At 54.9% G+C, this 27,190-nt stretch overlaps 2 protein-coding genes across 8 annotated transcripts in view; one reads left to right on the plus strand and one right to left on the minus strand.

Annotated features, from left to right (window-relative positions):
- The window catches only part of MYH14 (myosin heavy chain 14), a 74,915-nt gene extending 65,367 nt beyond the window's left edge, over positions 1–9,548 (plus strand). For all 5 annotated transcript variants that reach the window (XM_031457046.2, XM_064489675.1, XM_031457044.2 and 2 more), the window contains 6 exons: positions 160–248; positions 333–456; positions 3,059–3,267; positions 6,708–6,816; positions 8,423–8,595; positions 8,774–9,548. In XM_031457046.2, the coding sequence (XP_031312906.2) occupies positions 160–248; positions 333–456; positions 3,059–3,267; positions 6,708–6,816; positions 8,423–8,595; positions 8,774–8,930 (861 nt within the window). In that variant the 3' untranslated portion in view covers positions 8,931–9,548. The remainder of the gene's footprint in view (positions 1–159; positions 249–332; positions 457–3,058; positions 3,268–6,707; positions 6,817–8,422; positions 8,596–8,773) is intronic.
- Positions 9,549–13,181: 3,633 nt separating this feature from the next.
- On the minus strand, positions 13,182–25,669 carry KCNC3 (potassium voltage-gated channel subfamily C member 3). Of its 3 annotated transcripts, none has more exons than XM_064489722.1 (5): positions 24,731–25,669; positions 19,420–20,527; positions 17,765–17,956; positions 14,552–14,611; positions 13,303–13,434 (listed from the first exon to the last, which is right to left on the minus strand). In XM_064489722.1, exons 1-4 carry the CDS (start codon positions 25,652–25,654, stop codon positions 14,595–14,597), a joined length of 2,241 nt encoding a protein of 746 aa, XP_064345792.1. In that variant the 5' UTR covers positions 25,655–25,669; the 3' UTR covers positions 13,303–13,434; positions 14,552–14,594. The 3 variants fall into 3 exon arrangements, with proteins under 3 accessions (XP_064345793.1, XP_064345792.1, XP_064345791.1); XM_064489721.1 differs by lacking the exon at positions 13,303–13,434 and adding an exon at positions 17,395–17,521; XM_064489723.1 differs by lacking the exon at positions 14,552–14,611 and having other exon boundaries at positions 13,182–13,434.
- Between the last annotated feature and the right edge of the window lie 1,521 nt (positions 25,670–27,190).

Raw genomic sequence — 27,190 nt, forward strand, 5'->3', positions numbered from 1 at the left:
GGATCAGGGGCTCAGAATTTAGGAGACATCTGCCTGTAGACTGTGCGGTGGGGGAAAAAAAAAAAGGCCAAGAGACTTGAGGTGTGAGGGACAGGGAGGCCGGTGCCCACGTAGCCTCCCCTCACCACAGCTGATCACTCCCGCCCTCGGTCATCACAGGAACTGGCCGCCTCCGACCGTGCCCGACGGCAGGCTCAGCAGGAGCGGGACGAGATGGCAGATGAGGTGGCCAATGGCAGCCTTAGCAAGTGAGTAGCCTGTGGTCATGTGGGGCAGGGCGCCCTCCTCTGGCCATCCTGCCCTCTCACCTCCCCTGTCCCGGTTCTCCCTAGGGCCGCCATTCTGGATGAGAAGCGGCAGCTGGAGGGGCGCCTGGGGCAAATGGAAGAGGAGCTGGAGGAGGAGCAGAGCAATGCAGAGCTACTCAATGACCGCTACCGCAAGCTGCTCCTGCAGGTGAGCACAGCCTGGTCACCTATGGCCAACCTGGGTCCCCACTGACCTGGGACCATAACTTTCAGTCCTGTTCAACAGACATAGGAAGAGGGACTATTTGAGTTGGGTTTTGAAGGTTGAATAGGAGTTGGGTGACATTGATGCATTCACTCACTTGTATTTCTGAAGTTTCTTAAGGATTAGACCCAAAGATAAACTTTGTAGGGTCTCTGTCCTGCACTGTCTTATGGGGAAACAGACATGGGACTCTACTGTCACATTATAGAGTGGCATGTGTGATACTAGAAGTATCCTGGGCCCAGGAGAGAGAGAGAAAAAAACCTCTCTGCAACAGTCACAGGGAAGAAGGGACATTTGGCTTGGATTTTAAAAGATAAGTAGGAGCTAGACAGATGGAGAACAGCATATTTCATTTGTATATTTATTTGTAAATATTTTATGAGGCTTCTGAAGGCCCACAGCCTATTCTGGGTGGTGCTAGGGACCTGGAGATGGATCATTTCAGGAATCTGCCCTTTAGGACATCCTAGTCTGATTGAAGAGGCAGACTATTCCAGTACAGAAATACAAATAAGAATGGAGGAAGCACAAGACACTGTGAGAACCTAGGGGGGAGTACTGACCTAGGCTGGAGGCTGGGGGCTATTAGGGAAGACTTCCTGATAGAGGTGATGCCTTAAGAGTTCTTGTAGGAAGTTAAGAGTTTGCCAGGCAAACAAAAGAGGTATGGGATTTCCAAAGAGAGTTCTATGTCTGTATTATTTCATTCATTTCTAAAGATACATTTTGAGACCACTCATGGGGTCCAATGCTGCTGGGGATTCAGCACTGACTCAGAGAGGAGTAAGACCCCAGCTCAGCCTTTGAGGAGCCCCTAGACCAGTAGGAGTGGCAGTCATATGTCAGGATAATGCAGCGGCCATCTCACTCAGAGTAAAATTCCGATTACCAACAAGGCCCCACACTCTGGTCCCTGGCTAACTCAGACCTTATGTATAAACCTTCTTCCTCTAGATCACTCTGCTTCAGCCACACCAGCCTCCTCACTATTGTTTGACCATGCCAAGTTTATTCCTACCTCAGGACCTTTGCACTTGCTGTGCCTTCCTCCTGGAAAGCTCTTCTCCCAGACCATCACACATTTCACTCCTTCTGACTGCCCTGTGTGAAACAGCCACCCGCCTCCCATAATTTCTCTGCATTCTGTTTTAATCTCCTATCAGTTACCACTGCCTGGCATCATATTGTATATTTACTTATTTGTCTGTTGTTCATCTCCCCAACAGAATGTTAAGCACCTTGAGCATAGGGCCTTTATCTTAGTTTTCACTGCTCTATTCCCAGTACCTAAAACAATGCTGGGTGCTCATTATAAATGAAATGAGTAAGCCAATATATGCTCTCACAGAGGACACAGAGGATACTACAACCATAGAAAGAGTGATGTGAGCAGGGAGGGCATAACTCAGTCATAGAGCACGTGCTTAGCATGCAAGAGGTCTTGGGATCAGTCACCAGTACCTCCATTAAAAATACATAAACCTAATTACCTCCCCCCCCCAAAAAAAGAGACTTCAAAGATCTATTCAAAACTTTTTAAATGAGCAGGGTTCAACTATAGGATCTAGGGATGCATCTTTGAGTAATGAAACTTGAAAAGAGAGCAAAGAAGTGTCCATCCAAAAAGTCAGGCTGAAAATATGCTATTCAGAGGGGAAAGGACGAGGGTTGTTATTAGGATGGGTGTGTGAAATTCTGTTTCTTCACCTGAGCAGGGGTGACCATGATAGTTGCCTTCTCTTAACCCATTAAGCCATGTATTTGATCAGGTTTTGTTTTGTTTTTGTTTTTGTTTTTTTACTTTTTCTGTATCACAGTTTTATTTTCCAATAAAAGTTTTTTAAAAAAATAGCATATGCTAATCACCATGTCGACGTGTTCCTGTGAGGGTGAAATGAAATAAAGTATGAATCAGACTGGATCTGACTCATTTCCATGTCCCCGGCATAGGACCTTGCTCAGAGTACGAGCTGAATAAATAAATAAACAGGAACTATTATTAGGAGTGTGTTTACACATTTGCAATGTAGTAGCTACTGTTAATTGAGCTGGCATTTCTCAAAATGATCCTGCATATCATTCATATCCAAATCACCTGAGATTCTTGTTGAAAGTGTGGCTTCATGGACCCCATTCCAGACCAGCTGAATCAGAATCTCTAGAGGGTGGGACCCTGTGGTCTGCCTTTGGTTCACAAGCCCCTTGGAGGATCCTGGTGCAAACAAAAGTGTGATAACCCTTGGAATAGACTCATTCACAGTCAGAGGTAGAATTTAAGTTTGCGATAGTCTCGTGGACTTATTAAAATAGAAAAAAAAAAAAACCTACCCAAAAGGTTAAAACCCAGGGCTGGCACTACTGTTGGCTGATAAGCCAATTAGGAAAAATACACGCTACCCTTTATTGAGTATTTAGTATGGACCAGGCTCTGTGCTATGACTCTAACAATTATCAACTCACTTAATTGGGAGGTGCCTGGATTTACCTCCCACTTTCCCTCTGAGACTTAACCGTGACAGTCCCACCTTTCCCACTGCTACAGGTGGAATCGCTGACCACAGAGTTGTCAGCTGAGCGCAGTTTCTCAGCCAAGGCAGAGAGCGGGCGGCAGCAGCTGGAGCGGCAGATCCAGGAGCTCCGGGGGCGCCTGGGTGAGGAGGATGCTGGGGCCCGGGCCCGCCAGAAGATGATCATCGCTGCCCTTGAGTCTAAGCTGGCCCAGGCTGAGGAGCAGCTGGAGCAGGAGATCAGGTAGGTGGGAGAGGAGGGCACAGCTGGAGGGTGACCCTTTGATTCTGGTAAATGAGATGAAGGGGAGCTGTATTACAAGCACCTGGTTTAGAAATGTCCAAAAGGCATCATCATGTTAATGGCTGAGGATTTCCTATACCATTTAGGATGCTTTAGGCTGCAAGAACCTGCATTCCCACTATATGATTTAAAGAGTCATGTAGCATTTAGCTATAGCTGCATAACAAACCAGCTTAAAACTGAGGTGGCTTAAAACATCAGTCGTTTATTTAGTCACTTATTGCTCATGAGTCTGGGCTCGCGGGTAGGTTCTGCTGGTCTCATGCATGCATCTTTGCTTAGCTAAAAGGAAACTAGATGGATTTGCTTATCTTGCCTGGGCTTGCAAAGTAGACAACTAGGCTAATGGGTCTCTGCTCCAGACTGGCCCAGGATTGTTCACATGGCAGAGTGAAGGATCCAGGAGTGAGGGAAAGTGTTGAAAGCTTCTTGGGACCTAAACTGGGAACTGATACAATTTGACTTTTGCCACATTCTGTAACTAAAGCAAATCATGTGGCCAGCTCAGATTTAAGTGAATGGAGAAAGATTCTACCTCTTTATAGGAGGAGCTGCAAAGTCAGATTGCAAAGAGTGTGAATACAGGAAGGGGTGAGAATTGAGGCAATTTCTGTCACTAATCCATCCCAAAGAATTTATTTTTCTCATGTGATAAGATGTCTGGAGCTGGGTAGCTGAAAGGTGGCAGGGCTCTGGGTCAGCATCTGGGTCTGTTCCCTTGGTCTTTCCCTTTTGGTCACAAAATGGCTGCACTTGTGCCAAACATCACACCCATACATCCATGTTCAAAGTCAGGAAGCAGCAGCAGTGTGGAGCTGAGAGAGTGTCCATCTCCAGTCTCTGAAACAATCAGAAACACCCCCAACCTTCATAGTTAAGAACCCCTGTGCTAGTAAAATGAACAGAATATTTATTACTAAGCCTAATAAATGTCACTCATCCAATACAAAAGATTTTTCCTATTGCTTAATACTGTTCAGTACCAGTAATATCAATAACAATAGGTCCCACTTATTGAGAACTTACTACATGTGAGGTGCTGGACTGCTTGTATATCCTTGTATGATATAACATAATCTTGTGAGAGAAGGACCATTGTTATCCTATTTGATATATATAGGAAAACTCAGGCAAAGGCAGGCTATACATCTAGGATGCCTGAAACATAATTCACCATCTCTACCACTGTCTGGTGGAGAAGACTGTTGTTTTATGCCAAGAAGTATATAAGGTCACCTTTTGTATTCATTCATTCATTCATTCAAAAAACATGTGTTAAGAGTGTACTGCTTAGACGCCCATGCATGCACAACTAAGGAAATGATGGAGAATTGCACACACCTGTGGAGGTCAAGATCTGATGGGATTCCCTGGCCAAGAAAGACTCATGACCTGGGCATAGTGACAAAGGGGAGAGCCTGTGACCTAGTAGGTCTGGGGGAACAGAGTTGAAGAAGAAGCTGGATCAGCCTGAGATGGGGTAGTTTTGGAAGGGTTCCTGAAAGAAGAGGCATCTGAGCTAGGAATGAGAATATTTCCAGGGCACAGAGTGGCAACCTAGGGGGAGCATATGGGAGACCGGGCACTTGGAGCAGTGCGATTGGTCCTAGGACTCTGCAACTCAGGGAGGCAAAAGCCTTGAATGCCAGACTGAGGCACTCTGTCCTGGGGTGATGGGGAGCCACAGGGGGCTGTGAGCTGGGGAAGGGCAGGGCCAGTGCTGGGTGCTAAAGGACCCCTCTGGGGCCAAGTTGGGAACAGACTAGAAGAGAGACTGGGAGCTGGGAAGCTGGGGAGGAGGCTGGATGATGGTTCATACAGAAGGTGAGGCCAGAGCAGGGAGCTGGGGTGTGGATGAGCATGACAGGATGAAGGAGAGTTGGAGGCAGAAAGGGTGCACTGTTGGAGGTCAGAGGAGAAGAGAGCAATGTTTGGGGTTAATATCTGCTGACTGGGGGCATGTTGGAGGTTGGGGGAGGATGTTGAATTCACTGGGGAACATGAGAGGTCCCAGGACAGGAAGAAAGGTAGTGGCCTTGGAGGTTCATGGAAGAAGTGGTTCTCGTCCAGGGGGCTGGGCAGGGGCCCAGGGGCTCATGGAAAATGTAATTCAAGGTCTCTGGGGAGACCTTCAGAGGCTGATGGAGGTACTCACCGATCTGAGTACCCACCCCTACCATTATACAATGAAATTGAGGCTCAAAGGATGTTAATTACCTGCTCAAAGTCACTCCAGGAGCAAGGAGTGACCTACCGATCCTTAGCTGAAGGAGTCTCACCCCTGCATCCCTTCCACGGCTTAGTGCTCTCCCACTTCCCCCAGCCCCGTGCCTGCCTCTCAGCACAGCTGGGGCTGCCATGGCCAGTCGTGGCTGCCGAGCACTGCCCGACGCTAGGTGCCAGGGTGTGCTGGTCTACATGGGAGAGGATGGATGAGCAATGACCGTGGGGATAGGGAAATTCGGGAAACGAGAGGGAAAGGATTTGAGGGAGAGAGGAGATGAGGATGGCTCCCAATGTCTGACCTGCAGATCTAGGTGGGAATTGGGAGGCAGGCTGGGTTTCAGAGAAAGCATTGAGCCCAGTGAAGGATGTGCAGTTTCTGACGGACATCCGAGGCTGGGGGCTGAACCAGGCTGGAGCTCAGGAGACATTTTTAGCAGACACCAGGCTGTTGATGGTTGTGGAAACCTGGGGCATGGATAAGCTTGTCCAGGGAAGGCGTGTGAGTGAAGGGAGAAGACAGCAAAGATTGTTAAGGTTTGGTTAAGGATGGAGCTTTGGGCTTCCAGAGTGTTCTGCAAACACAGACAGCCAGAAAAGGAAGTTGAGAGAGAAAGAACAGAGGGAGAAAGAAGATTCCAGGCCAGGTGGAGGGAAGGTCAGGTGGGAGATGAATCCTGAGCTGGGCGATAGGGCTGTGAGGCTGAGAGGAGGGGACAGTACAGAGTCCAGGGGGCAGTGGGACAGGGCTTAGGTACTGACAGACTGGGGGTGGAGCAAAGGAGAGAGAAGGGGTTAGGATGATGCCTGGTGGTCTGACTTGGAAACTAGTGGTCAGTGGGTCAGCTCCCTGAGAAGAGGGGTACTGGGGACAGGGGTAGTATACAGTTGAATATGAGAGACCTAGTGGGATATGGAAAACTGGTGTAGACATGAGACGCTATTAGAAACATCATTAGTAGAAGCCGAGGACTAGATGCCCCAGAATGAGGAGCCTGGGTGCCAGTGTCTGGCCTGAGTAGACTGTGGGAGCCAGTCATGGGTGGGAAAGAGGGCAGAGGCCACTCCAAGAACAGGATGGCAGCCACTGGATGAGGCTCGCGGAACAGAAGCACAGGTGAGCAGCTCTCCTGATTCTTTCCTTCATGCCTCCTCAGGGAGCGCATCCTCTCCGGCAAGCTGGTGCGCAGGGCTGAGAAGAGGCTTAAAGAAGTGGTGCTCCAGGTGGAAGAGGAGCGGAGGGTGGCCGACCAGCTCCGAGACCAGGTGAGCAGCTGATGTCATTGGGGAGCAGAGGGGGCGGGGGGACCATTGGAGGCATTGAGATTCCATCAAAAGAGGCAGCGTGTGGGTGCTGAACTAGAACTGAGCGCAGACACCACCTTGGGGCTTGGTGCATCAGGAGAGAGAAGGAATCAATGACTTTGTGGTCCGTAAATTCTGGAATCTAGGAAAGGCCCTGGTAGGGAGCTGAGACAACAGGGAGAAGGAAGAAGTTAAACCCTGCCAAGAGTTAGGCCATGGCTATAATAACAACGCATGGTGTTTATTGAGTGCTTTAACGAGCCAGGCACTCTACTAAAGACATAACATGAAGCACATTTAATTCTTGTCAGAACCCTATGAGGTAGGTACTATTATTTTTCCTCTTCTCCAAGTGAGAAAACTGAGGCACAGAAAGATGGAATAACTTGCTCAAAATTACTTATTTAGTAAGAGATGGAGACAGAGTTCAAAATCCAGCACTCTAGTGAAGAATCTGTGCTCTTAATTACTTACTGAGCATTTACTGTGTCCCAAGCACTGTGCTGCCTACTTTCATTCTCTCATCAGCTCCATTTCACAGGTGAGAAAATGAAAACTTCATAAGGGGATATAATTTGCCCCAGAGTCACACAGTCTAAATAGAGATAGTCTGGATGAGATCCTCTTGGATCCTCTTGCTAACCTCCATCCCAGTCTCAAGTGTGATTCTCATTGCCGTGCCCTTAAAAGCTCAGCTGTGTTTTATTCATTATTTATTCCGCTAAACAATTATTGAATACCTGTTACCTGCCAGGCACTCTGCAAGGGATTGGAGATACGGTTGTAAATGACACAGAGAAGGTCCCTGCCCTCATGGAGCTCACATTTTCAGCATAGGAAAAGGAAGACACCATTACAGATTGTGACAGGTGCTATGAAGGAAAAAGAGAGTGAAGAGAGAGGGGGACACAGAAGATTAGGGAATTGTCCCTAGATTGAGGGGGAGAGTGTTAGGAAAACTTCTCTAAGGAGGTGACATTTGAATTGACACTGAAGGGTGAGGAAGAGCCAGGCAGAGGGAACAGCAGGTGCAAAGACCCTGGGGCATGGAAATGAGCTTAGTGAGTTCCCAGCAAAAAGCAGATCAGTATGGCTCAAGAGAAGAATGGGGTTTGAGGGTTGAGTGATAAGAAATGAGGTCACAGGGGTTGGCAGGAGGCAGACCATGTGTGTCCCTCCTGGACCGAGGGATGGCAGGTTCTGGGGAAGGTCTCAGTGAAGATGGTCTGATCAGTGTGTTTATGGGAAGAAGACCCTGCAGGGCCTGGAACGCCAGGCTGAGGGGCTGGGACCTTGTCCGAGGTGCACTGGGGAGCCACAGGAGGACTTTGAGCAGGGGAGGGGCAGGGTCAGCTCCGGGCTTAAAAATGACTCCTATGAGGCCGAGTGGGGGAATGGCCTCAACTTCAAGGCTGGTGTGGAGGCTTGGAGGGAGGATGTGGATCAGAACAAAGCATGAACAGAAGGCAGAGCACTGGACGGTCAGGATGCAGGAGCGATGGGGCTGTGGGAGTGGGTGAGGGTGGCGCCCAGAGGCATGACCCTACCTCTGCTGCTCCTGCCCAAGCTGGAGAAGGGAAACCTTCGAGTGAAGCAGCTGAAGCGGCAGCTGGAAGAGGCCGAAGAGGAGGCATCCCGGGCTCAGGCCGTCCGCAGGAGGCTGCAGCACGAGCTGGAGGATGTCACAGAGGCCTCCGAGTCTATGAACAGGGAGCTGAACACTCTGAGGAACCGGCTCCGGTGAGGCCACCCCGCACATGCGCACCATGAACCCCAGTTCCCCCATCTCGCTCTGGCCACCCATCTCTCTCCGCTCCCTTTCCATTTCATTTTGTCTCTCCATCTCTCTCTGTCTCTCACTTTTCTTTGTACCCCCCTCATTTATTCCCTGTCTCCGGGTCTCTCCTCGGCCCCGCAGGCGCGGCCCCCTCACCTTCACCACCCGCACGGTGCGCCAGGTCTTCCGACTGGAGGAGGGCGTGGCGTCCGACGAGGAGGCGACGGAGGAGGCCGAGCCGGGGTCTGGGCCCCCGCCCGCAGAGCCAGACGGGTCCCCTGCAACCCCACCCCAGTGACCCCACCCTGCCCCCAGCCACTGGGCCCTCCCTCCTTGGCCCCCTTGGTGCCTGTCCCACGAACCTCCCTCTGGCTTCTTGCATTTTGGAAATGGTGCCACCCTCTGACATAACAGCACTTTGTCAGCCCCACCCTGGGGATCCCCTGAGACTTCTCATGAACCCCCAAAACACAGAGGAGCAGGCAAGCAAGGTGGCAAGGACTGGAGCTCTCTTGGTTGGGAGAAATTCGGGTGTCATTGGCAACTGGAGTCCCTTCCAGCTTCAAATCTTCACTTGTTATAAATGATCTTTATTATCAGGAAGGGAACATGGCTCCCCTGCCCTCCCCAGCCAGGGTTCCCCAGATTTCTTCCTCTGCCCCTCCTACTTAGCCACTGACCCCAGAACTTCTGGGTGACAGCGCCCTGAGGCTGCCACCAGCCTTGCGGAGGGGCTGGATAAGGGGACCCCTCCCATCCCCTCTCCCTCCATTCTGTGCCCTCCCTTCCGGTTGCTCTTGTGTGATCACGGTTCACGGTTCGGTTGGAGTTTCCCTTGGGGGCTGGAGGAGGCCCCCATACCCTCCCAGCCTCCAGGCTCGGCAGAAATAAACTCCAACCCCAGTTGGACCCTGTAGGGGCTGTGTGTGTTCCTGGAGGGGTAGGGGGCAGGATGGGCAAGAGTTTTTAAAGCTTCTTTGGGAAGGGGGCAGTCTGCTGGTTCTAATCCCAGCTGGCCAGTGTCAGGGGACCTCCTGTGCTCCCAGCATTCAGTGTGAAGGAACTCATTTCCCCCTCACCCAGCCTCCCTCCCTCCAAGGTATTCCCTCCATTATACAGATGGGGAAACTGAGGCTCAGAACTTCAGGGTCCCTTGTTCCAAGCCTCCCAGCCAGTGAGTGACAGAAGGGGGTTTCTGCACTCTGGCTGACCCCCGAGTCTTTGCAAAACGGTGACAGTAGTGGCTGCTAAGCCGTTTGCTGAACACTATTTGTTTAGCTGTGCTGAACTGGGGCCATTAGTTTCAACCCGCAGTACAACCCTTAGAGGTAGGGCTTTCATTGCTTTCCAGTGTCTAGAACGGTGCCTGGCATGTAGTTGGCCTTCGTTTATTTGCTGAATGAATAGATCACCCCCTCCTGCCCTTTTCATGGTGGAATTAAGCCCAGAGAGGTTGAGAGATTTGCCCAAAGACACACAGCTACTAAGAAATTGAACCCAGTCTGGTAACGCCTGAGCCCACACTGGGGAATCCAGGTCCACTCCTTTCCTGGGCACCAGTCACTCTCACAGACTTCCCAGTTAGAGCTGTGAAGCCCCATTTTTACCGTCAGGGAAACTGAAGCAAGCACTTGCTCCCTCAAAATCAGATGAAAGCCAGAGAGCAAGGGGATGTCTGGACCCTCAAAGTGCATACCCTTTGCCGTTTGAATATGACCCCTGCTATTGAAGACCCAACCCTTCTCTCTAACCCCCAAAACCCCCAGCCTCCATCAGGAGACCTTCCCTGAAGACAAAGAGGAAGAAACTTTTAAATGAAAAGGAAACTTTTATTTCGGTTGGGAGTGGGAGGGTGGGTGGGAAGGGGGCATGACACTTTTTCTTTGGGGAGAGGGGGTGACATGCGGCAGCTTCTGCATTGGGCGGTTCATGCACCCAGGGTGGGCTTGGGGGAGGCTTGGGGGAGGGGCCATGCCGACCCCTCCCTCCCTGCCCTGGGGGTGGGCTGAGAAGACCCGCCATTAGCACCAGAGTTGGACGATTTGCAGACCTCCCCTCCCCAGACTGATTCCGGACACCCGCCCCCATCCCTGAGAGCTCCGCTTGCCACTGCCCTCCCCCCCAATCGACAGGCCAGGCCCGCCCCGCCCACTTTTGAATGAGAGAAACTTATTGCTGTTTGTGTGTTGGGGAGGAGCCGCTGAGTTCAAAAAGACCCCGGCCATTCATTCCTCCCCAATCCTCCCGCCCCCCGCCCCCCGCCCCCCGTCCGTGCGTTTCCGGAGCGCAGGAGGGGCGCGTCATGCGTGTGGGGAGCGCGTCATGCAGCGCATGCGTGTAGTTGCAGGCACCCTGGCGGCCGGGGGAGAAAAGGGGAGCGGGACTTGGAAGTTGTCCCTTTAGCTCGCTCGCTCTCTCTCCCTCCCCGAATCCCACACTGTTTGTTGACTTGGGGGACGGGGAGCAAGAATAACATTTTGTAGAGGTTTATAATGATTGTGGTTATTTTTAAAAGCTGAACTAAAAAGCTGGGTACGTGTGGCAGATTGGCGAGCAGGAGACGTTGGGAAGAGGTCCGTACTCTTTAGAAAAAATCCTCACCCCCTTTCCCCGCACCGTTCGGCTTCCGTGAGGGTCAGGGGTATCTGGGGGCTTTTTTTTTTGTTTGTTTTAAAGAAGTTAAACCCTTTGGCAATATAATCAGTCTCCACCCCCATACCCTGGTGTCTGAAGCCCCTAGCCCTTAGACCCGCCCCACCCCGCTCCCACCAGAACCCGCCCCACCCCTCGCCCCTGATTCGCCAGGGTTTAGGGTCCGAGCGAAGGATGGGGGGACTCAAAATGCCCCTTGCATAGGAATCGTTGCATCAAGAATCGTGCTCAGTGACACCCCCCCCAACACTCGGGTTGGGAGTAGGGGATTCCTGAGGCCTTGGGAGCAGAGGGAAGGAGGTTGCTAATTACATGGGCCTCCAGGTCCAAAAGGGGGGAGTCCCCTAAGGATTCTGGGACCTGTGTGGTCTCTGGGTTTGGGGGAGGTAGCGCATCCTTGAGCCAGGATGGGATATGAGAAACGATTTTCCACCGCGAGAGTGGCGAGGCGAGGAACGCCGTGGAAGGGCAGGCTGGGATCCCAGCCAGATGGATATGTCGTTCTCCAAGCTTTTGATATTCCAGTGTCCCTCCATTCGGGCACAGCCTCCACTTTAAATAGATACACTTCTAACCTAAATAAACGAAGTCCTGGCCAAGTAGCAGTATCTGGACTTGCCGGCTTATATGCGAAACGCCAAGACAAAACTTTAAACAGAAGTGTTTGTCTTTGTACTGCCCTAAACTAGCACATTGCCAGGGGTACAAATATGACCCTCTGGGAAACATTGGCGTCTATGAAGAAGGTGCCTTTGGGGCACCATTTAAGGAAAGAGGCTCTTGGTAGGGCAGGGTTAGGCATAAGGAAGGGAGTGCCCCAGGAAGGTCTGTTTCCCTGGAATTGCAGAAAGGTTGAGCCTATCTTGGAAATTCTAGCATCTCGGGAACCTGAGGGGGATGTCTGATCTCAGATCTGGGGATGTCCAGGAAACGTCCGAGTGTGGGAAAGATTTGGAGCATCCCAAAGGCTGAAAGTGAGCTGAAAGGCCGGGTCAAGTATTGGAAGTTTGAGAGGTGCTGGGATGCAGCTCAGGGAATGTGTGGGAGTAGAGCTGGGGGTGTGGGGAACAGCATCTGTGTGCAGAGGTGAAGTCCTAGGAGCAGGGGGGAATGTGGAGGTTGCGGAGTGCCAGGGTCAGTCTTGGGAATGCTGGATGCAGGTCTCATGTCCTGGGAATCTGTAAGGGGTGTTGGGGAATTGTGTGTGCTAGGGCCGGCTCATCCCAGGAATGCTGGGATGGGAGGTCCGAGTCCATGCAGCAATAGAGGCGAGCAGATCCCTGACGGGGGGGAGCGGGGAGGAGGAAAGTGTGAAATTCACCAGAGAGATCCTTCTAAAGGCTGAGATAGCAGCTGTCCGCAGCCCACCCCCAATGCCTCTGCTTCTACCATCTGAGCTCAGCTCTGGTTTTTGGCTTGGGTAACAGTTCCTCCTTCCCCCACATTGTTGCTAATTTTTTAAAAAACTCAATGCGTGATGGGTTGCCCTCCGGGGGTGAAAGGTAGGAGGATAGAGACCCCCATGTGGCTTAAAGGCCAGCCCGACCCCCTTGAGGTCCCTGCCCCATTCCCAGAGTGCCCCTTCCCTCGAACGCGGCATGCAGCCCCTGGCGGCTTATTGCTGAGGTGGAGTTGGAGAGGGCTGGGGGTCCAGGTTGGGGGAGGCATGCAGAGTAGGAGGGAGGTGCCCCAAAATGTAATTGGCATAATTTGGACGTATTTACAGGAGCTGATGGGAGGGGGAGTGTCCTATGGCTCATGGAGACCTGAGAAGGCTTTTTTTTGGGGAGGGTTGAAGAGTTGGGGGACGGGCTTTGGCTCCTCCCCCTCCATCCTGGGGGCCCAAGTTGGGATGAGGGGCCCGGGGGTGTCTGCTGGCGTCGTCGTCTCGGTTGCATATTATTAATGACTTTTGATTTTTTTTAAAAAACCCTTTCCCCCACCCCCCACCCCCAGCTCCTTTGACCTTCTTCCCTGTCACCCCCGAGTCCCCCCACGGGGGGGAGGGGAGCGCTAGAGGATGGAGGGCAGGGTTGGGGGAGCGCGGCGGGCGGCCCTGGGAGAGCCAGGGGGAGTGGCAAGGGGCGCGAGGCGCAGGGACACCCCGCTCAGGCCCGCGATGCTGCTCAGGCTGCGGGATTTCTCGTAACCTGGGTGGGAGGGGCGAAGGGCAGAAACACCAGGAGGAAGCCAGGAGATGGGAGTGCAGGGGGAAGGTCCAACAGACAGACCCCAAGACAGAGCGAAGCAGGAGGGAAAGATAGAAAGGATATGAGGTGGAAAAGACAGAAACAGGAAAAGACAAGAGACAGAAAGAGAGATGGGAGGGAGAGGGCAGAGATCCAGAGAGAGAAGGCGAGAGATAGAGATGGGGAGGGAGACAGACACCAAGACACAAAACGACAGGTGGCAAGAGACAGAGATGGACAGAGGCGGACCAAGGAGATGGAGAGAGAAAAGTGAACAAATTGGACAGTCAGTTGGCATCAAGGAGAAAGGTTCAGACATGGGGAGGGGGGAGAGACTCAGGGTTAGGAGGCAGGGTGGTACCCACCGAGCCTCCCCCACCCTATCCCCACCGCAGCCCACCCCTCAACTCCCCCTCCCCCAGTTGGCCCCCTCGTCTGAGGCAAATAGGGGGGCAGCAAGGCAGATGGTGGGCAGCACGGGCATGGGGAGGGCGCTTGGGTGGAATGCCAGTAGGGGAGCAGCAGGTGGAGAGGGCTTGGGAGGAAGGGGTGGGGCCACAGGGGGCGGGGTGCTAACCTAGATGTAGAAAAGGAGGACAAGCAGGTGTGGGGGGGCTGTATGGAGCAAAAGTCCGCAGTGCCCCGGCAGGGCTGGAGGACAGCTCCAGGAGCACGTTGATGAAGGCAAGGCTCGCCAGAAGCTTGTAATGGGCTATCTTTAAAGGATTCAAGAAGACTTTAAGTGGGCATCGTCTGATGGGAAGTTTCTGACCAGTATCTTGATAGTCAAAGGGATCTAAGGCTTACACATTATAAAATGATTATAAATCAATAAAAAATGTTTTTTAAAAAAAAGGGATCTAAGGCTTAAGAGCATGTGTGTGGTTTCTTGAAAGTCTGAGAATGTCTTAAGAGTTCTCCTACTAGTGTCGGGGGGTGTTCAAGGGCTTTCCTAGGCAGTGCCAAGAGGTCTTTCTGGACAAGGGTATCTTGACCGTGGGAGAGAGGGTGGGGTGGGGGAGGGTTGGAAGCCCAGTATCTTGAGGACACCCCCTCCCAACCATACCCAATTGCTAACCTGGGGGGAAGGGGCAGGGGGGGACCGAGGGTCTCGCGAGGTCTCAGGCGGTGACAAGAGCTGGGGACAGAAATACACAAAGTCACGGTGGGGGGGTGGGGAGGGTGGTTAGAGGGAACCCCCCAACACAGCCTCACTGTTGGGGGGACGGAGAAACGCCGGGATCTCGTCCTCCTCTCTGGTGTTTTCCGGTGGGGAGGGCAGCAGTGAAATGGGGGCGGCCAGAGACATCAAATATGGAAGGAGCTTCCGGGGTGGCTGGGGGGAGGGGGAGAATGAAGGAAGAGAGGAGGGGGAGGGCTGGGGAGGAGGGGGACAAGTGTCAGGTGGTGATGAGGGAAGATAGAGAGGAAGGGTCATAGGGCAGGTGGAGGACCGGTCAGGAGGGAGGGTCTTGGAAGAAGTGGGTGGAGGAATGGTGGAGGGTGGGTCTCAGGGTAAGAGGGGAGGGGTGTGGAAAGGGGAGGGATCCAGGACCCTGGGGGAGGGAATTCAGTCAGCACCATCAGCTCCAGCCATTATTTGAGTTCAATGAATGGATTTTGGCATCAAAGGCAAGAGAAGCAGAGACCTCCCCCCACCCACCCCCACTCCTCCCTCACCCACTTTCCCAAATCCTCCCCCCTCCCCCAGCCCCTCAGTCCCATGGGGGCCCATCCAGACCTGCAGGTGGGAAACAAAAGGAGGTAACAGGTCGGGGTGCAAGCAGGGGGAGGAGTGAGGTGGGAGCCAGGAGGCAGGGATTGGTAATGAGATGAGAGTGGAGGATGATGTGGGGGTGGGGGTGGTTGCAACAAGGAGAAGTTGAAGGTTGGAACAAGAAGAACCAGACAGTCCTCTCTGGACTACAAGCCCGGAAGCCGGGTTCTCGTCCCCCATCTGCTGTGGCCTGGGGTTGGCCATGGTCCTCCCTGAACCTCTGTAAAACCAGGGGGGTTAGATGCGGGCGTCCTTGGAGACTCCCTGTGTCCTGCTATGGCATCTCCTTAGGCTGCCGGTGGGGATCCTTTAGGATGCATCTGTTTCTGTGGAAGATTCCACAGGTGTTTATTGAATAAGTCATGGATCAAATTCCTTCAGGTGGCTTCCTATCACTTTTAAGATCAAATCCAGCCTCTCACCAAGGCCAAAAAAGCTTCCCCCAGACTCTTCCCCTCTCCCCTGGGCCACTCAGCCCCAGCCACACATTCCTCCTTGCTGTTCCTTTAACAAACCAAGCTCATCCCTCCTTAGTAACTCAGGGCCATTGCACATGCTGTTTCTTCTGCCTGGCTGGCCCTTTTTAGCTTTCCAGTGTCATGTCGCCTTCTCCAAAAGGCCTTCACAGACCCCCTCTTATCTAAAGTGGCCAGATAATTATCTTTGTGTTTGTTTTCTGCTTCCTCCAATCATGGGGTGGCGAACTTTCCCTGTAAAGGGCCAGATAGTAAAGATATTTGGCTCTGTGGGGCCATGCCATCTCTGTCAAAAAAGCTATTCTGCTCTGCTGTTGTAGATAGTGGCTGGGTTCCAATAAAACTTTATTGACAAAACAGCTGGCTGCCAGCCTTGGCCCATGGCTGTAGCATGTTGACCCCTGCTCTAGAGTGCAAACTCCATGAGGGTAGGTTCTTGCCTTGTGCACTGCCAAATCTCCAGTACCTGGACCTGTACCCTCAATAATTAGTTGCTGAATGAATGAATGAGTGAATGAATGAATGAAGTTAGGGGTTAGCTGGGGTTGATGTGAAGATTACAGAATATATGTTAGATTCCTGGCAAGTGCTAAGTGCCTAGTTATGTTTGCTGAACAGCTGTCTAATATCTCTTCTCTCTACCGCCATCACCTCCCCACTGGCCAGTCCGAACCCTGTCCCTTTTGACCCCTGGCCCCCTCAATTCTTTCTGCCTCTTTCTTCTCCATCCCCATAGCCCTGAGCCAGGCTCAGGCCTTGTCCTCCAGCCCTGGACCTTCACCCCAGCCTCCTTCTGACCTCCAGTCTCCCCAGTCTGGGGCATCCTCACAAGGCCCCAGAGGTGACCTGCCCCCAACCCCCAGATCCCTGGACAAGGTCCCTCTGCCTGGCCCTGCTTTCCTGCCTCATGTCTCTCTACTAACCCAAGTAGATTTACTACTGGCTGTGCTTGTGCTGGTCCCTCTCCTGACTGCTGTAAAAATGGATCACTTCCTCACTTTCGGTCAGGATAAATAGGTATCAGCTCCTTCGGGAAGCCTTCCCTCCTATCCCCAGGGTTTTGCATGTTCCTCTTCCTGCCTGTCTCTGGGCTACCTCCATTTCAGCCTATAGAGCTTCAGATAGTGACTTTCAGACCTGTGTCTCCCTCTCCCACCAAACTGCGCGCTCCCAGGGCTGGGATGGTGGGGGGAGGGTGATGTGCTCACTGTTGAATTCCCCCAGCCTCGCACTGCACCGCAAACGCATGTGTGCTTTCTAAGGGTTGGCCAATCCACAAGTGACCAGATGAGTTGCTTTGTCCTTCTCACCCCATTTTGCACCCAGAAGAGCATCCTGGGGGACATACCCCATTTTCTTGATTACAAAACAACAAAAAACCAAGGCGGGAGGCAGGAAGAGATGTGGATGGCGGTAAGGACTGGGGTCAGTCGTGAGGGCGGGGTAGGGAGGTCAGGCACACAGTGGGGAGGGTCGGGGTTAGTTCTCAGGGGTTAGTGAGGGGCACGGCAAGTCCTGGCAGGTGGGTGTGGGGTCAAGTGTCAGGGCTGTGGGTTAACGGGATGGAGCTGTTCACAGTGAGGAGGCAGGAGTCTCGGTCAGTGGGGGCTGCATGTTCTCAGATGGGTTAGTCAAGAGAGAGGGGGTTCGAGGGTGGGGGCTACTTACCCCGGGGGGAGGGGGTTCGTCCACTAGGGGGATATCCAGGCCGCAGCGTTGGCGTTGAGGTCGGGCAAGAAGCTTGGGGGGCCTGGCTTACGCCAGTCTTGGGGGGGCAGTGGGGGAGCACCGGTGGCTGGGGATGGGGGAAGAGGCCAGAGGGTCCAGGGTGGGGTGGGGGGAAATGGAGATGGAATAAAGACAGGTGAAGGGTCAGTGGTAAGGAAATTCCGGGTGAGGGGGTCTGAGAGGGAGGGAACTGGGGGCCAGGAGATAGGAGAAGGGAAGTCCAGCACCTCCTCCCCCATCTCCCTCACCCCCCTCCCCTGGGGGAGGGAGGAGAGGGAGGGTCCCAAGGGGCCGGTGGAGGGCACCTCACCTTTCCGGATGGAGCCATCAGGGGAAGGCGCGTAGTCTGTGAGGAGGAAGCAGGCTCGGTCCCGGCTGTAGCGGCCCCGGCTCCCAGGGGTGATGGGGCTCTTGTCTTCTGGGGACATGGCGGGCTGGTCGATGGCTGGGCAGTCCTCATGGGCAAGTGCAGCTGCTGCAGGGTCCCCATTGGGGCGGGGATCTGCGCCCCGAGGGTTAGAGACACAAAGAAGAGAGTGAGGTATGGGACTTGTGGTGGGCCAAAAGCAGCAAGGAGAGGGTGATGGAGCAGGCAAGGTGTTAGGGGGGATGGCTGCGGGATATTGGGGGAGGGTGCTGAGTGCCAGGAAGTGGTGGTCAGGCCAGGTGTTGGGTGAGGAGAAGGGCAGGACTGGGCTAGGGTGTCAGGGGTTTGGAGGGACAGGGGAAGAGGAGGTTGGGAAGTGAGCCAAGTGCTGGGAAGGAGGTTGAGGAGCGTAGGGTGGGATGGTTGGTTGAAGTGAACGGAATGGGGCACAGCTGGGGCAGGGTGCTGGGTTGGTAGGGTGCACGGTTTGGGATAGATTTGGAGGGATGGCTGGGAGGGATGTAGGGTGCTGGGAGGTGGCTGTTTGGGGAGGGGTGTGGGACGCTGGAAAGGTCACAGCAGGGAAACATTGGGAAGGTGACAGATGAGGGAGGGGGGAAGTGGGGGTCCCCCAGGCTCTGACTCGAACTATTTTTATTTGGTGTGAAACTGGGTCAGCGGCTGAGGGAGCAAGATGGGGGCCGGGCGGCCCAGCTCCCTTTCTTGACCTACTTAAGGGAGGGGGGTGGGGCTCCTCCAGCCTCTCACTCCTCCTGGACTGATGCCTCAGTCACTGCCTCCTTGGAGGCACAGACTCCCCTGGGGGAGGGATGAACACAGGCGAGGTCAACTTTCCTCTCCCCTCTTGTCCTTCGCTTCACCTCTTCCTCCTGGCAATATCTCCATGAATCTCTTTCAGATCCCTCAGACTGCCCTCTGCTCTGGGTCTGAAATCACCCTCTGTCATGTGGTCATTCTGCCCTCTGAACCTCTCTCCCCTACCTGGCCTCTACCTAAGTCTTAGCTCAAAGTCTTGTCTCCTCGCCTGGTCTCGCAGTTGTTAAAACTTGAACTCTTTGCCGCTGACTCTCATCCCCCTGCCCCACCTCTGTCCATTCGGACACCCGCCCCTACTCACTCCCTCACTCCTCTCAGTGACAATCTCGGTTTCAGACTCTCAACTCTAGAGTCTTTTTTTGCAGGGTCATCTCTGGGAGACTCAGACGCTACAACTGTCCCCTGGCCTCTGTCTCTGGCCACCCGTGATTCACGTATGAGACTCTGTGTCTCTCTGAACCGCCCCCTTTCTCTTTCTCTGAGTCCCTCTCACCATATGGTAATCACTCCGCCTCCCTGGTCCCCCTGAATACCTTGGCTGCCAGTCTGTCTCTCCTCCAAACTCTCTTTCCCACGAAATCTGTTTCTCCATCACTGTATTTCCCTGCTCTTCCCAGGTCTCAGAGATCACTATTCACTTTTCTCTCTCCCCTCTGTTGCTGACCATCGTGTCTCTCCAAAGCTCAGCCACTACCCTCTGTCCACCTCATAACCCCCCCCGACACACACACACACACCCGTCCCTTGTGCCCCCTCCTCACCTGCCCGGTTGATCTCAATCACTTCTTCCTGAGCCAACGGGCAAGGCTCCCCCGGAGCCGGCAGAGGCGGCAGCCCCATGATCCCAAGCCCACCCGCTCCCCCCCTGAGCAGCCCGGGGTGTGTGTGGGGCCCTGGTGGGTAGGCCCCGGCCACCGTCACCCCCATGGAGGGCGGGGTGATGGGTGGAGGGGGGCTGATGCCACCACTGCCGTGGTGAGGGTGGGGTGGGGGTGGTGGGGGTGGGTCGGGCTTGCAGTAGTTGGGCGAGCCAGGCTGCGGAGGCCGGGGGATATGTTTGTTCTTCTTCTTGGGAAGCTTCTGTTTGGCCATGGCCAGCGAATAGTACATGCCAAAGTTGTTGACAATGACGGGCACCGGCATGGCGATGGTGAGCACCCCTGCCAGGGCACACAGCGCCCCAACCAGCATCCCCGACCACGTCTTGGGGTACATGTCTCCATAGCCCAGGGTTGTCATGGTGACCACGGCCCACCAGAAGCCAATGGGGATGTTCTTGAAGTAGGTGTGGTTAGAGCCCAGGATGTCATCGGGGTCAGCGCCAATGCGCTCGGCATAGTAGATCATCGTGGCAAAGATGAGCACGCCCAGTGCCAGGAAGATGATGAGCAGCAGGAACTCATTGGTGCTGGCGCGGAGCGTGTGGCCAAGCACGCGCAGCCCAACAAAGTGGCGCGTGAGCTTGAAGATACGCAGGATACGGACAAAGCGGACGACCCGCAGGAAGCCCAGCACATCTTTAGCGGCCTTGGAGCTGAGGCCCGAGAGCCCCACCTCGAGATAGAAGGGCAGGATGGCCACACAGTCGATAATGTTGAGGCTGCTCTTGAGAAATTCCACCTTGTCCGGGCAGAAGGTGATGCGCATAAGAAACTCAAAAGTGAACCAGACAACGCACACACCCTCCACATAGGTCAGAAAGGGCTCCGTCTCCACCTCCACGTTGGTGATGTTCTCCGGTGGAGCCCCAGGGATGGGGGAGGCCTGCGTCACCGTCTTGTTGCTGATATGGATGAAGCCCTCATGGGTCTCCAGGCAGAAGGTGGTGATGGAGATGAGGATGAAGAAGAGAGAGGCAAAAGCCACATACTGCAGGGCAGGGCGGGAGAAAGAGGGCAAGAGGTGACCCAGGCATCTGGTCAAATGGCCATCTCCACGAGACCCTCCTTTCCCAGGGTGGCCCCTTTCCCAGACCCAAACTCCAGGGGAATCCGGCTGTCCCAACCCCAGAGCCTCCATCACCTCCTACATCCTGTTCTTCTCTCTAAAGCTTACAAAAGGATCAGAGGCAACTCTCCCCCAGCTTGGGAGACGAGTTGGCCCCAGCAGCAGCAGCAGATGGGCAACTTCTTTCCTGGAAACAGCAATTTCTGGCTCCTTGCCCTGTCTCCTAGACCACCTCCCCTCACCCTCTTGTTCCCTGTGTCCTACCTCAGGGGTCCCTGGCAGGGTCCAAGGGTGCTGTAGTAGGATAAGGGGAAGGAAACTAAGATCATACATCCTCTGTCTCAGAGGCTTTGAGGCTTGGCTTGGAGCTGAGGGAAGGGCTGAAGGGAGGTGTGTAGGGAGGCAGAATCAGGAGGTGGTTGAGAGTAAGAAAGCCTGGGTTTGAACCCAGAGTTTTCCTTGCCTAACTAAGCAAGGAGATTAAACGTCCTGAACTGAAGTTGGGTTTTATTTATTTAACTTTTACAAGATTATTGTAAGGATTATATTAGATAAGTGTACAAAGGACCTGGCTCCAAAACCAGTGCTTGGCCTGGTGTCTGTAACTCAGTAAAGTCTGAGCTGTTATTAAGGTATAGGAGCATCTGTTATGGGGGCCAAGGTCAAGGCCTCAGATAGGTGCCAGTGTCTTAGGATGCCAATGTCTGGGTCCCAGAAAAGGGAGAAGGCTGGGTAAGACCCTCACCTATAAAGAACAGTGCAGGGGTGGAACCATAGAGGGGAGGATGGGTGTTAAGGTCCTGGAAGAGGAAGGAAGTGAAGGGTCAAGACTGAAAAAAGGAAAGACAATAGGGGTGGGGTTTAAGGCTCTGCAAAGGAAGGGAATGTCAGAGGCTTGCACATGGGTGGGGTCAGGGAGGGCAGGGTTAGGTCCAAGGAGAGGTGAGGGGGCTTAGGAGAGGTGAGGGGGCTTGTCAGAGGTGCAGGGGTGCCTGGCTCATTTCAAGATGGGGAAGGACCAGTGTCCAGAGCACAACGGTGTGAGTTTTGATGAAAGCCTTGCAGAGAGGAGGCAGGGTCAAGATCTTGGAGAAGACCCCTAGAAATGGTAGTTGGCTTTATGAAATGTGTAGAGAGGACAAAGGAGTGGGATTAGTCCTTACAGAAGGAAGGGGATGGACATTGATAGAAAGATGAGGTTTTAATCAGATGGGTAGAGGAGAGAGGGCCTGGGGTACAGAGAAGAGAGGAGGGCCAGAGTTGGGCTGCAGGGAGGACCCTAAGCCTTGGGGTGCACCCGGGGCCTGCACTCTCCCTCTGTGCACTCTCTTTCCTCCACAGGGGTGGGGGGCGGGGTCAGGGCTTGTAAGACCTTGACTTTAATTTGAGGCACAGAGAAGAGAGGTGGGCCAGAGTCCACTGCAGACCTTGGGGTGGGCTAGGGGTCAGCGCTGGCCCTCTGCCCCGCCCCCCTCTTCTTTTCTCCGCAGTTTTTAGAGGCCAGAGGCCGCTGCAGAGCGCATGCCCGGTACTCCCCCGCCCGCTCCGAACTGGGTGCACGGCGCAGGCTGCGGCACCGCAGTGGGGGCGGGCCGGCCGGACCAGGGGGCGGGGCGCGCAGCGGCCAGCACCACGGACAGCTCCCCACCGCAGTGCGCAGCCGCAGGGCCTGGGAGTCGTCTTAACCCTTTCCGGCCGAAGCCTTGCAGGCAGCGCGCAGCCGCAATGCCGCTTCACAGCGGGAGGCCTCGGGCCGGCAGCTAGATTAACTTCTTTCCTCTCAGGGCACAGAAGGAAAGGTGGGCACCCGCTGCAGTGTGCAGCTTAGAGACTGGACAGCGTCAGGACTGGTTTAACGCCGTGCCCCAAGATGGTTCAAAAGCAGAAGGGGTAGTAAGGTTTGGAGTCCCTGTAAGAAGGAAAGGAGAGATTATGGGGGGGGTGGGGGGGTGGGGAGCAAGGAGGTAGGGCCGGACCTTCCACTTTGCATTGGCCTCAGCTAGACTCTTTTTTCACTTGGAGGCTGAAAATGCTTGGCACGATGTGGACACTCAAAAAACATTTGTAAAGTAAATGAGTGACCCCCCGGAGCTGTCCCGGACCCCTCGCTTCAGATCTCAAAACCTTTCAGTGGGGTCATACTAGAGAAGGGCGCCCCAGGCCATGGGGGGAGGAGGCCCCTCAGAGGCCTGAAGGGGGCATCTAGGGCCACGTCCCTTCCGCTCCTCCTCCCCCCCACCTCCCCCCACCCAATCCCAAATCTAGCCAACTCAGCGCTTCCTGGGGACCAAACTTTATGCGGTGCCTCCGGCCCCCCTCGCCCTTTCTCCCTCCCCCACGGCGCGAATGCGGCACTGCGGCTCCTCGTCCTTCCTGGCCCAGGACGCGGCACGGTGGGGGGAGGGGGCCTGACTGGCTGCTCCAGCTGTTTGGGTCCCCAGGAGGCCAGGAGGGGGCCTGGAGTCTCTCCTCTTCCCCTGCTCTTTCTAACTAACTGCCCCCCCCCCATCTTGAACTGTCCTCCTCTCTTCCAACACAGGAGGAAGTTAGGAGGAGGAAGAGATTCAAGTGAGAACCAGTGGAAAGTGTAGCTATTTAGCCTGGGAAGTTACAGATGTTTGAGGAAAGTTTTTAGGGGAGGAGATGAAGGGAGCTTTGGGGAAAACCTGGAATTTCGAGGGAGATAAAGCTGGAGTGTGGGCTCTTTGGTTCACTTTGCAGGCATTTGGGGTAGGGGAACTGAGGGACCCAGTCCTGGGCTTTGGCCTAGGTGGTGGTGGTGGATTGGGAGAGGGGAAAGCAAGCAGGGCTAGGGTTAAGGACGGGTGAAATGATACCATGGTAAGGTAGAAACAACTGGGAGCTATTTGAGAAGGAAGTTTGGGGGCTGATAGCTTGAGGAGGGTCCCAAGGATTGAGGGGTTAGGTAAAGTTCTGAAACAGGAAAGTCATTTACTGACTAGGAAAGAGGCTGGGAGGCTGGAGATTGGGGGTTCCCAGAGATAGAGTGGTCTATGTAGTTTAGACGATGGAATAGAAACTGGGAGAATCTATAGATGAGGGAGATACAATTCTGGAGGGCATATGGGAAGTTCTGGGGAGGAAAGGCATATTATGGGCTCAGAACTCTTCTGGAGACATTGAGGAGTGTGAAAGTCTTGGGAGAAGTCTGAAGCTGTCTAGGGAAATCCTTGGGAAGGGAGTTGGTGTGGAGGATGCAAGAAGGTATGCAGACACAGAAGGGGTGGAAGGGTCCCAGAAGGGAAGATGCTGCAACACTCAGTGTTACAGTGAGGGCGAGGAGGAAGTGTCTCAGCCAGAGCAAGTGGGTTTGGACGTTCGGAGGGCTCCAGGGGACTCTGAGATTGGAGTGGGAACTATTCTGAGGCTTTAGGGGCAGAAGAAGCATGGGGTTCAAAAACAACCAGGAGACTCAAACTTGGAGAGAGGGAGGGGATGAGGAGAGGGGCAGAGGGAGAATCAGGGGGGTGCTGGCAGACCCCAACGGACTGAAGGTTGAAGAGCTGGAGAGGGGGCTTCAGAGGGTCTGTAGGGGGTGGGGATCGTGTTCACAGGTCCTGGGATACTTGGAGGGTTAGAAAGATATGTCTTCTGAGGATCTAGGGATGGTTCAAGAAACTGAGGGCTGGGGAGGGGCCTTCTGAGGGTCTGAGGAGTGGCCAAGAGAGATGAGAAGAGGTTAAAGGGGGGCTGGGAAGACTCTTGAGGGTTGAAGAAAGGTCTTCTGAGTGTCTCTGGAGAGGTTCAGGAAAGGCGGGGGTGGGGTTGTTCAGGGGGGTTGCTTAAGAGACTGATGGTCAGAGAGGAAGTTTCTAACAGTCTAGGATGGCCTAGAGAAGCAGAGTGGTGTTTAAAGCTCTTTGGGGGATTCTGAAGGTTGGGAAAGCATCTTCTGAGGACTTGGGGATGGCTGGGAGAGGGGGGTGTGTTCAGAAGAGTACAGGAGACTCAGGGATGGGGTAAGAGGCTTCTAAGAGACTGGGAGGCTGAGTGACCAGGAAGGGCTGAGAAGGGCCAGGGATCGAGGGCGGGGATGGGGCATTCCTGAGGATCTGGGAGCTTCAGGAGAAGGGAGGGGGATGGGGGCTCCGACAGTGCGCTCACCCTGGCGGCCCGCGACGAGTAGGGGTCCTCGAAGAGCGCCCACACGCGGGGCTGCCAGCGGCGCCACCACGTGCCGCCTGCGCCGCCCGCGCCCCCTGGCGGGCCCCCGGCGCCGCCGCCCGCGTCCTGGAAGCAGAGGCGCTTGAGCTCGCCGCCAGCGCCGTCCAGGCCACCGCCGCCCGCGCCCGCCTCGTCGTCTAGGCCGGCGTCGTGGGCGCCCGAGGCGTTGGCAGCGTTGGCGGCGCCCGCGGGGTCCGGTGCCTCGAAGGAGTCGAGCGCTTCCTCGGCGTCCCGGTGCTGCCGGTAGGTCATCCAGCAGCAGGCCTCCACGTCGGTCTCGTCGATGCCCCAGAAGCCGAGCTCCTCCTCGAAGAGCGGCCCGCACACGTCTGCCGGACAGTGCAGCTTGCCGGTGCGATAGTAGTTGAGCACGTAAGCGAAGACACCCGGATGCCGGTCAAAGAAGAACTCATCGGCGCCCGGGTCGTAGTCAAAGCGCGCCGCCGCCTCAGGCTCCGTCAGGCCGGCCAGCCGCGTCCCCGGCAGGGTGCGCAGCGTCGAACGGTACGTCTCATGGCGCACGCCGCCCACGTTGATCACGATCTTGCCACTGTCGCCACCGCCGCCGCCGTGCCGCCCCATGGCCGCCGCCGGCAGCCCGGGGCATGGCTCGGCGCGCCGGCCCCCGGGCCCGCGGGATGCCGGGGGGCCCGCCGGTGACGCGGCGGGGCCGGGCTGCGCAGGCTGCTGCTGCTGCTGCAGCGGCGGCAGTGGAGGCGGCGGTGAGGACAGCGGCGGTGGGGACTCCGGCGGCTGCGACGCCGGCGCCGGCTGCTGTTTGCTGGCCCCCTGGCGCCCGCGGAAGGACGAGACGCAGACTGAGCTCAGCATTGGATAGGGGGCAGGGCGGGAGGGGCGGGGCATAGAGGGGCGGGGCCAAAGGAGGAGAGACAGACGTGATTGGGTAGGAGGAGGTGATGGAGGGAGGGGGCGTGGGCCACAGAGAGGGAGGAGCCGAAATGATTGGCCTGGGGGAAGTGGGGGCGGGGCTGAAGCCCGGAGAAGGGCCGGGACTCCAACACCGCCTGGCTGGACGGGGAGGAGTCTCAGATGAAACACACCGATTGGATTTTTCCGAGAGAAGAGGCGGGACCGATCGAGGTGTTAAAGTAGGCGGGACCGGCCGCTAACTTTGTCTGTATTGGCCGCACTAGGAGAATAGAGGAGGCGGGGCTAAATATGAGAAGGAAATCTGATTGAACTGAAAAAAGGAGCGGGGAGGGCGGAGGAAGGGGACAAGTCCAGGCTATTTCAAGGGGCTTGTCAGTGACTGGCTGAGGCAGGAGCGGGACCACAATGAGGCCGTCCGGATTGGATAGAGGATCGCAGGCCTGGACCTAAACAGGCGGCAAGCAGTACCGGGTGAAGAAGGATAGATGGAGACGGTTGTGTTGGGCTCCTAACATTGCTTGGACGGTGGGGTGAATCTTAAGAAGAGGCAGAGCCACAAAAATTAGAAACAGTCCTAAACGGGCTGGGAGAGTGAGGGGGCGGGACTGAACGTGGGGGCGGGAACTGGAAATGGAGAGTGGATAGAAATGGCACTAGGCTAGAGCCATTTGAAAGGGGACAGGACAAGGGGAACAGAGACTGAGAACCAGTGAGAAGGGGGCGGAGATGAGCGAGGCCTGGAAACCTGAGACCTTCTGGCTAGGATTAAGGGAGGGGGCGAGATAAAGAAGGGATGGGGTCGGAGCTGCAAGCTTGGTCTGATTAGACGGGGCTGGGCTGGGAGAATGTCAGGATGGATGGGGAGGGACTGAAGGAAGTGGGTGGGGTCTACGAATGGTAGAAACGTCTTGAATGGGCTGTGGAAAGGCAAGACTAAGAGAGGAGCAGGGCTTTAAGGGGCTTGAAAGCAACAAGGCTAGGCGGAGGCGAGGCGGGACTAAGAGAGTGTAGAGAATGGATAAGGAAAAGTTGCGACCTGCAAAAAGTACAAAGCTACCAGGCTAGATGGAGCGGTGGGACCTAGAACGGGGAGTCTTGGGGGCCAGAGAACCTGGAAGAGCGCCATAAGGGTCATCAGGGCCTTAGGGAGGGGACTAGAACTTCCAATTGGTGAGGGAAAGGGGATGAGGTCTAGATAACGGCGGAGTGAAGGCAGGACAAGCAAGGAATGGATGAGAACTGGTGAGGAGGGTGTACTAAGGGAGGCGGAGGAGAGAAACCAAAACACCGAGAACAGGCTAGGCTAAGGCAATAGGTGGGACCAAGGGGAAATTGGGCGGGGGTAGGTGTCAGAGTCCAGGTGGGAGGGCAGAGGTGGAGAGTTGGGGCGGGGCTAATGGAGGACAGGGCCAGAGCTAGGAGGACTGCCCCAGAGAGGGTTAGGCCCCGCCCTCTGGGCTGGCCTAGACGCAGGTGTTAGGGCGCAGGCGCAGAAGCGGGGCCAGTGGC

Source organism: Camelus dromedarius, chromosome 9, assembly GCF_036321535.1.
Source record: "Camelus dromedarius isolate mCamDro1 chromosome 9, mCamDro1.pat, whole genome shotgun sequence".
In the NCBI taxonomy this organism is placed as follows: domain Eukaryota; kingdom Metazoa; phylum Chordata; class Mammalia; order Artiodactyla; family Camelidae; genus Camelus; species Camelus dromedarius.

Coding starts and splice junctions, on each gene's coding strand:
- KCNC3 (XM_064489723.1), bottom strand. CDS start 25,654: ATGCCCCGCCCCTCCCGCCCTGCCCCCTATCCAATGCTGAGCTCAGTC. Junction 20,528..24,730: donor ACTCGTCGCGGGCCGCCAGG/GTGAGCGCACTG, acceptor CCTGCCCTGCAG/TATGTGGCTTTTGCCTCTCT. Junction 13,435..17,764: donor TGATGGCTCCATCCGGAAAG/GTGAGGTGCCCT, acceptor CCTCCCACCCAG/GTTACGAGAAATCCCGCAGC.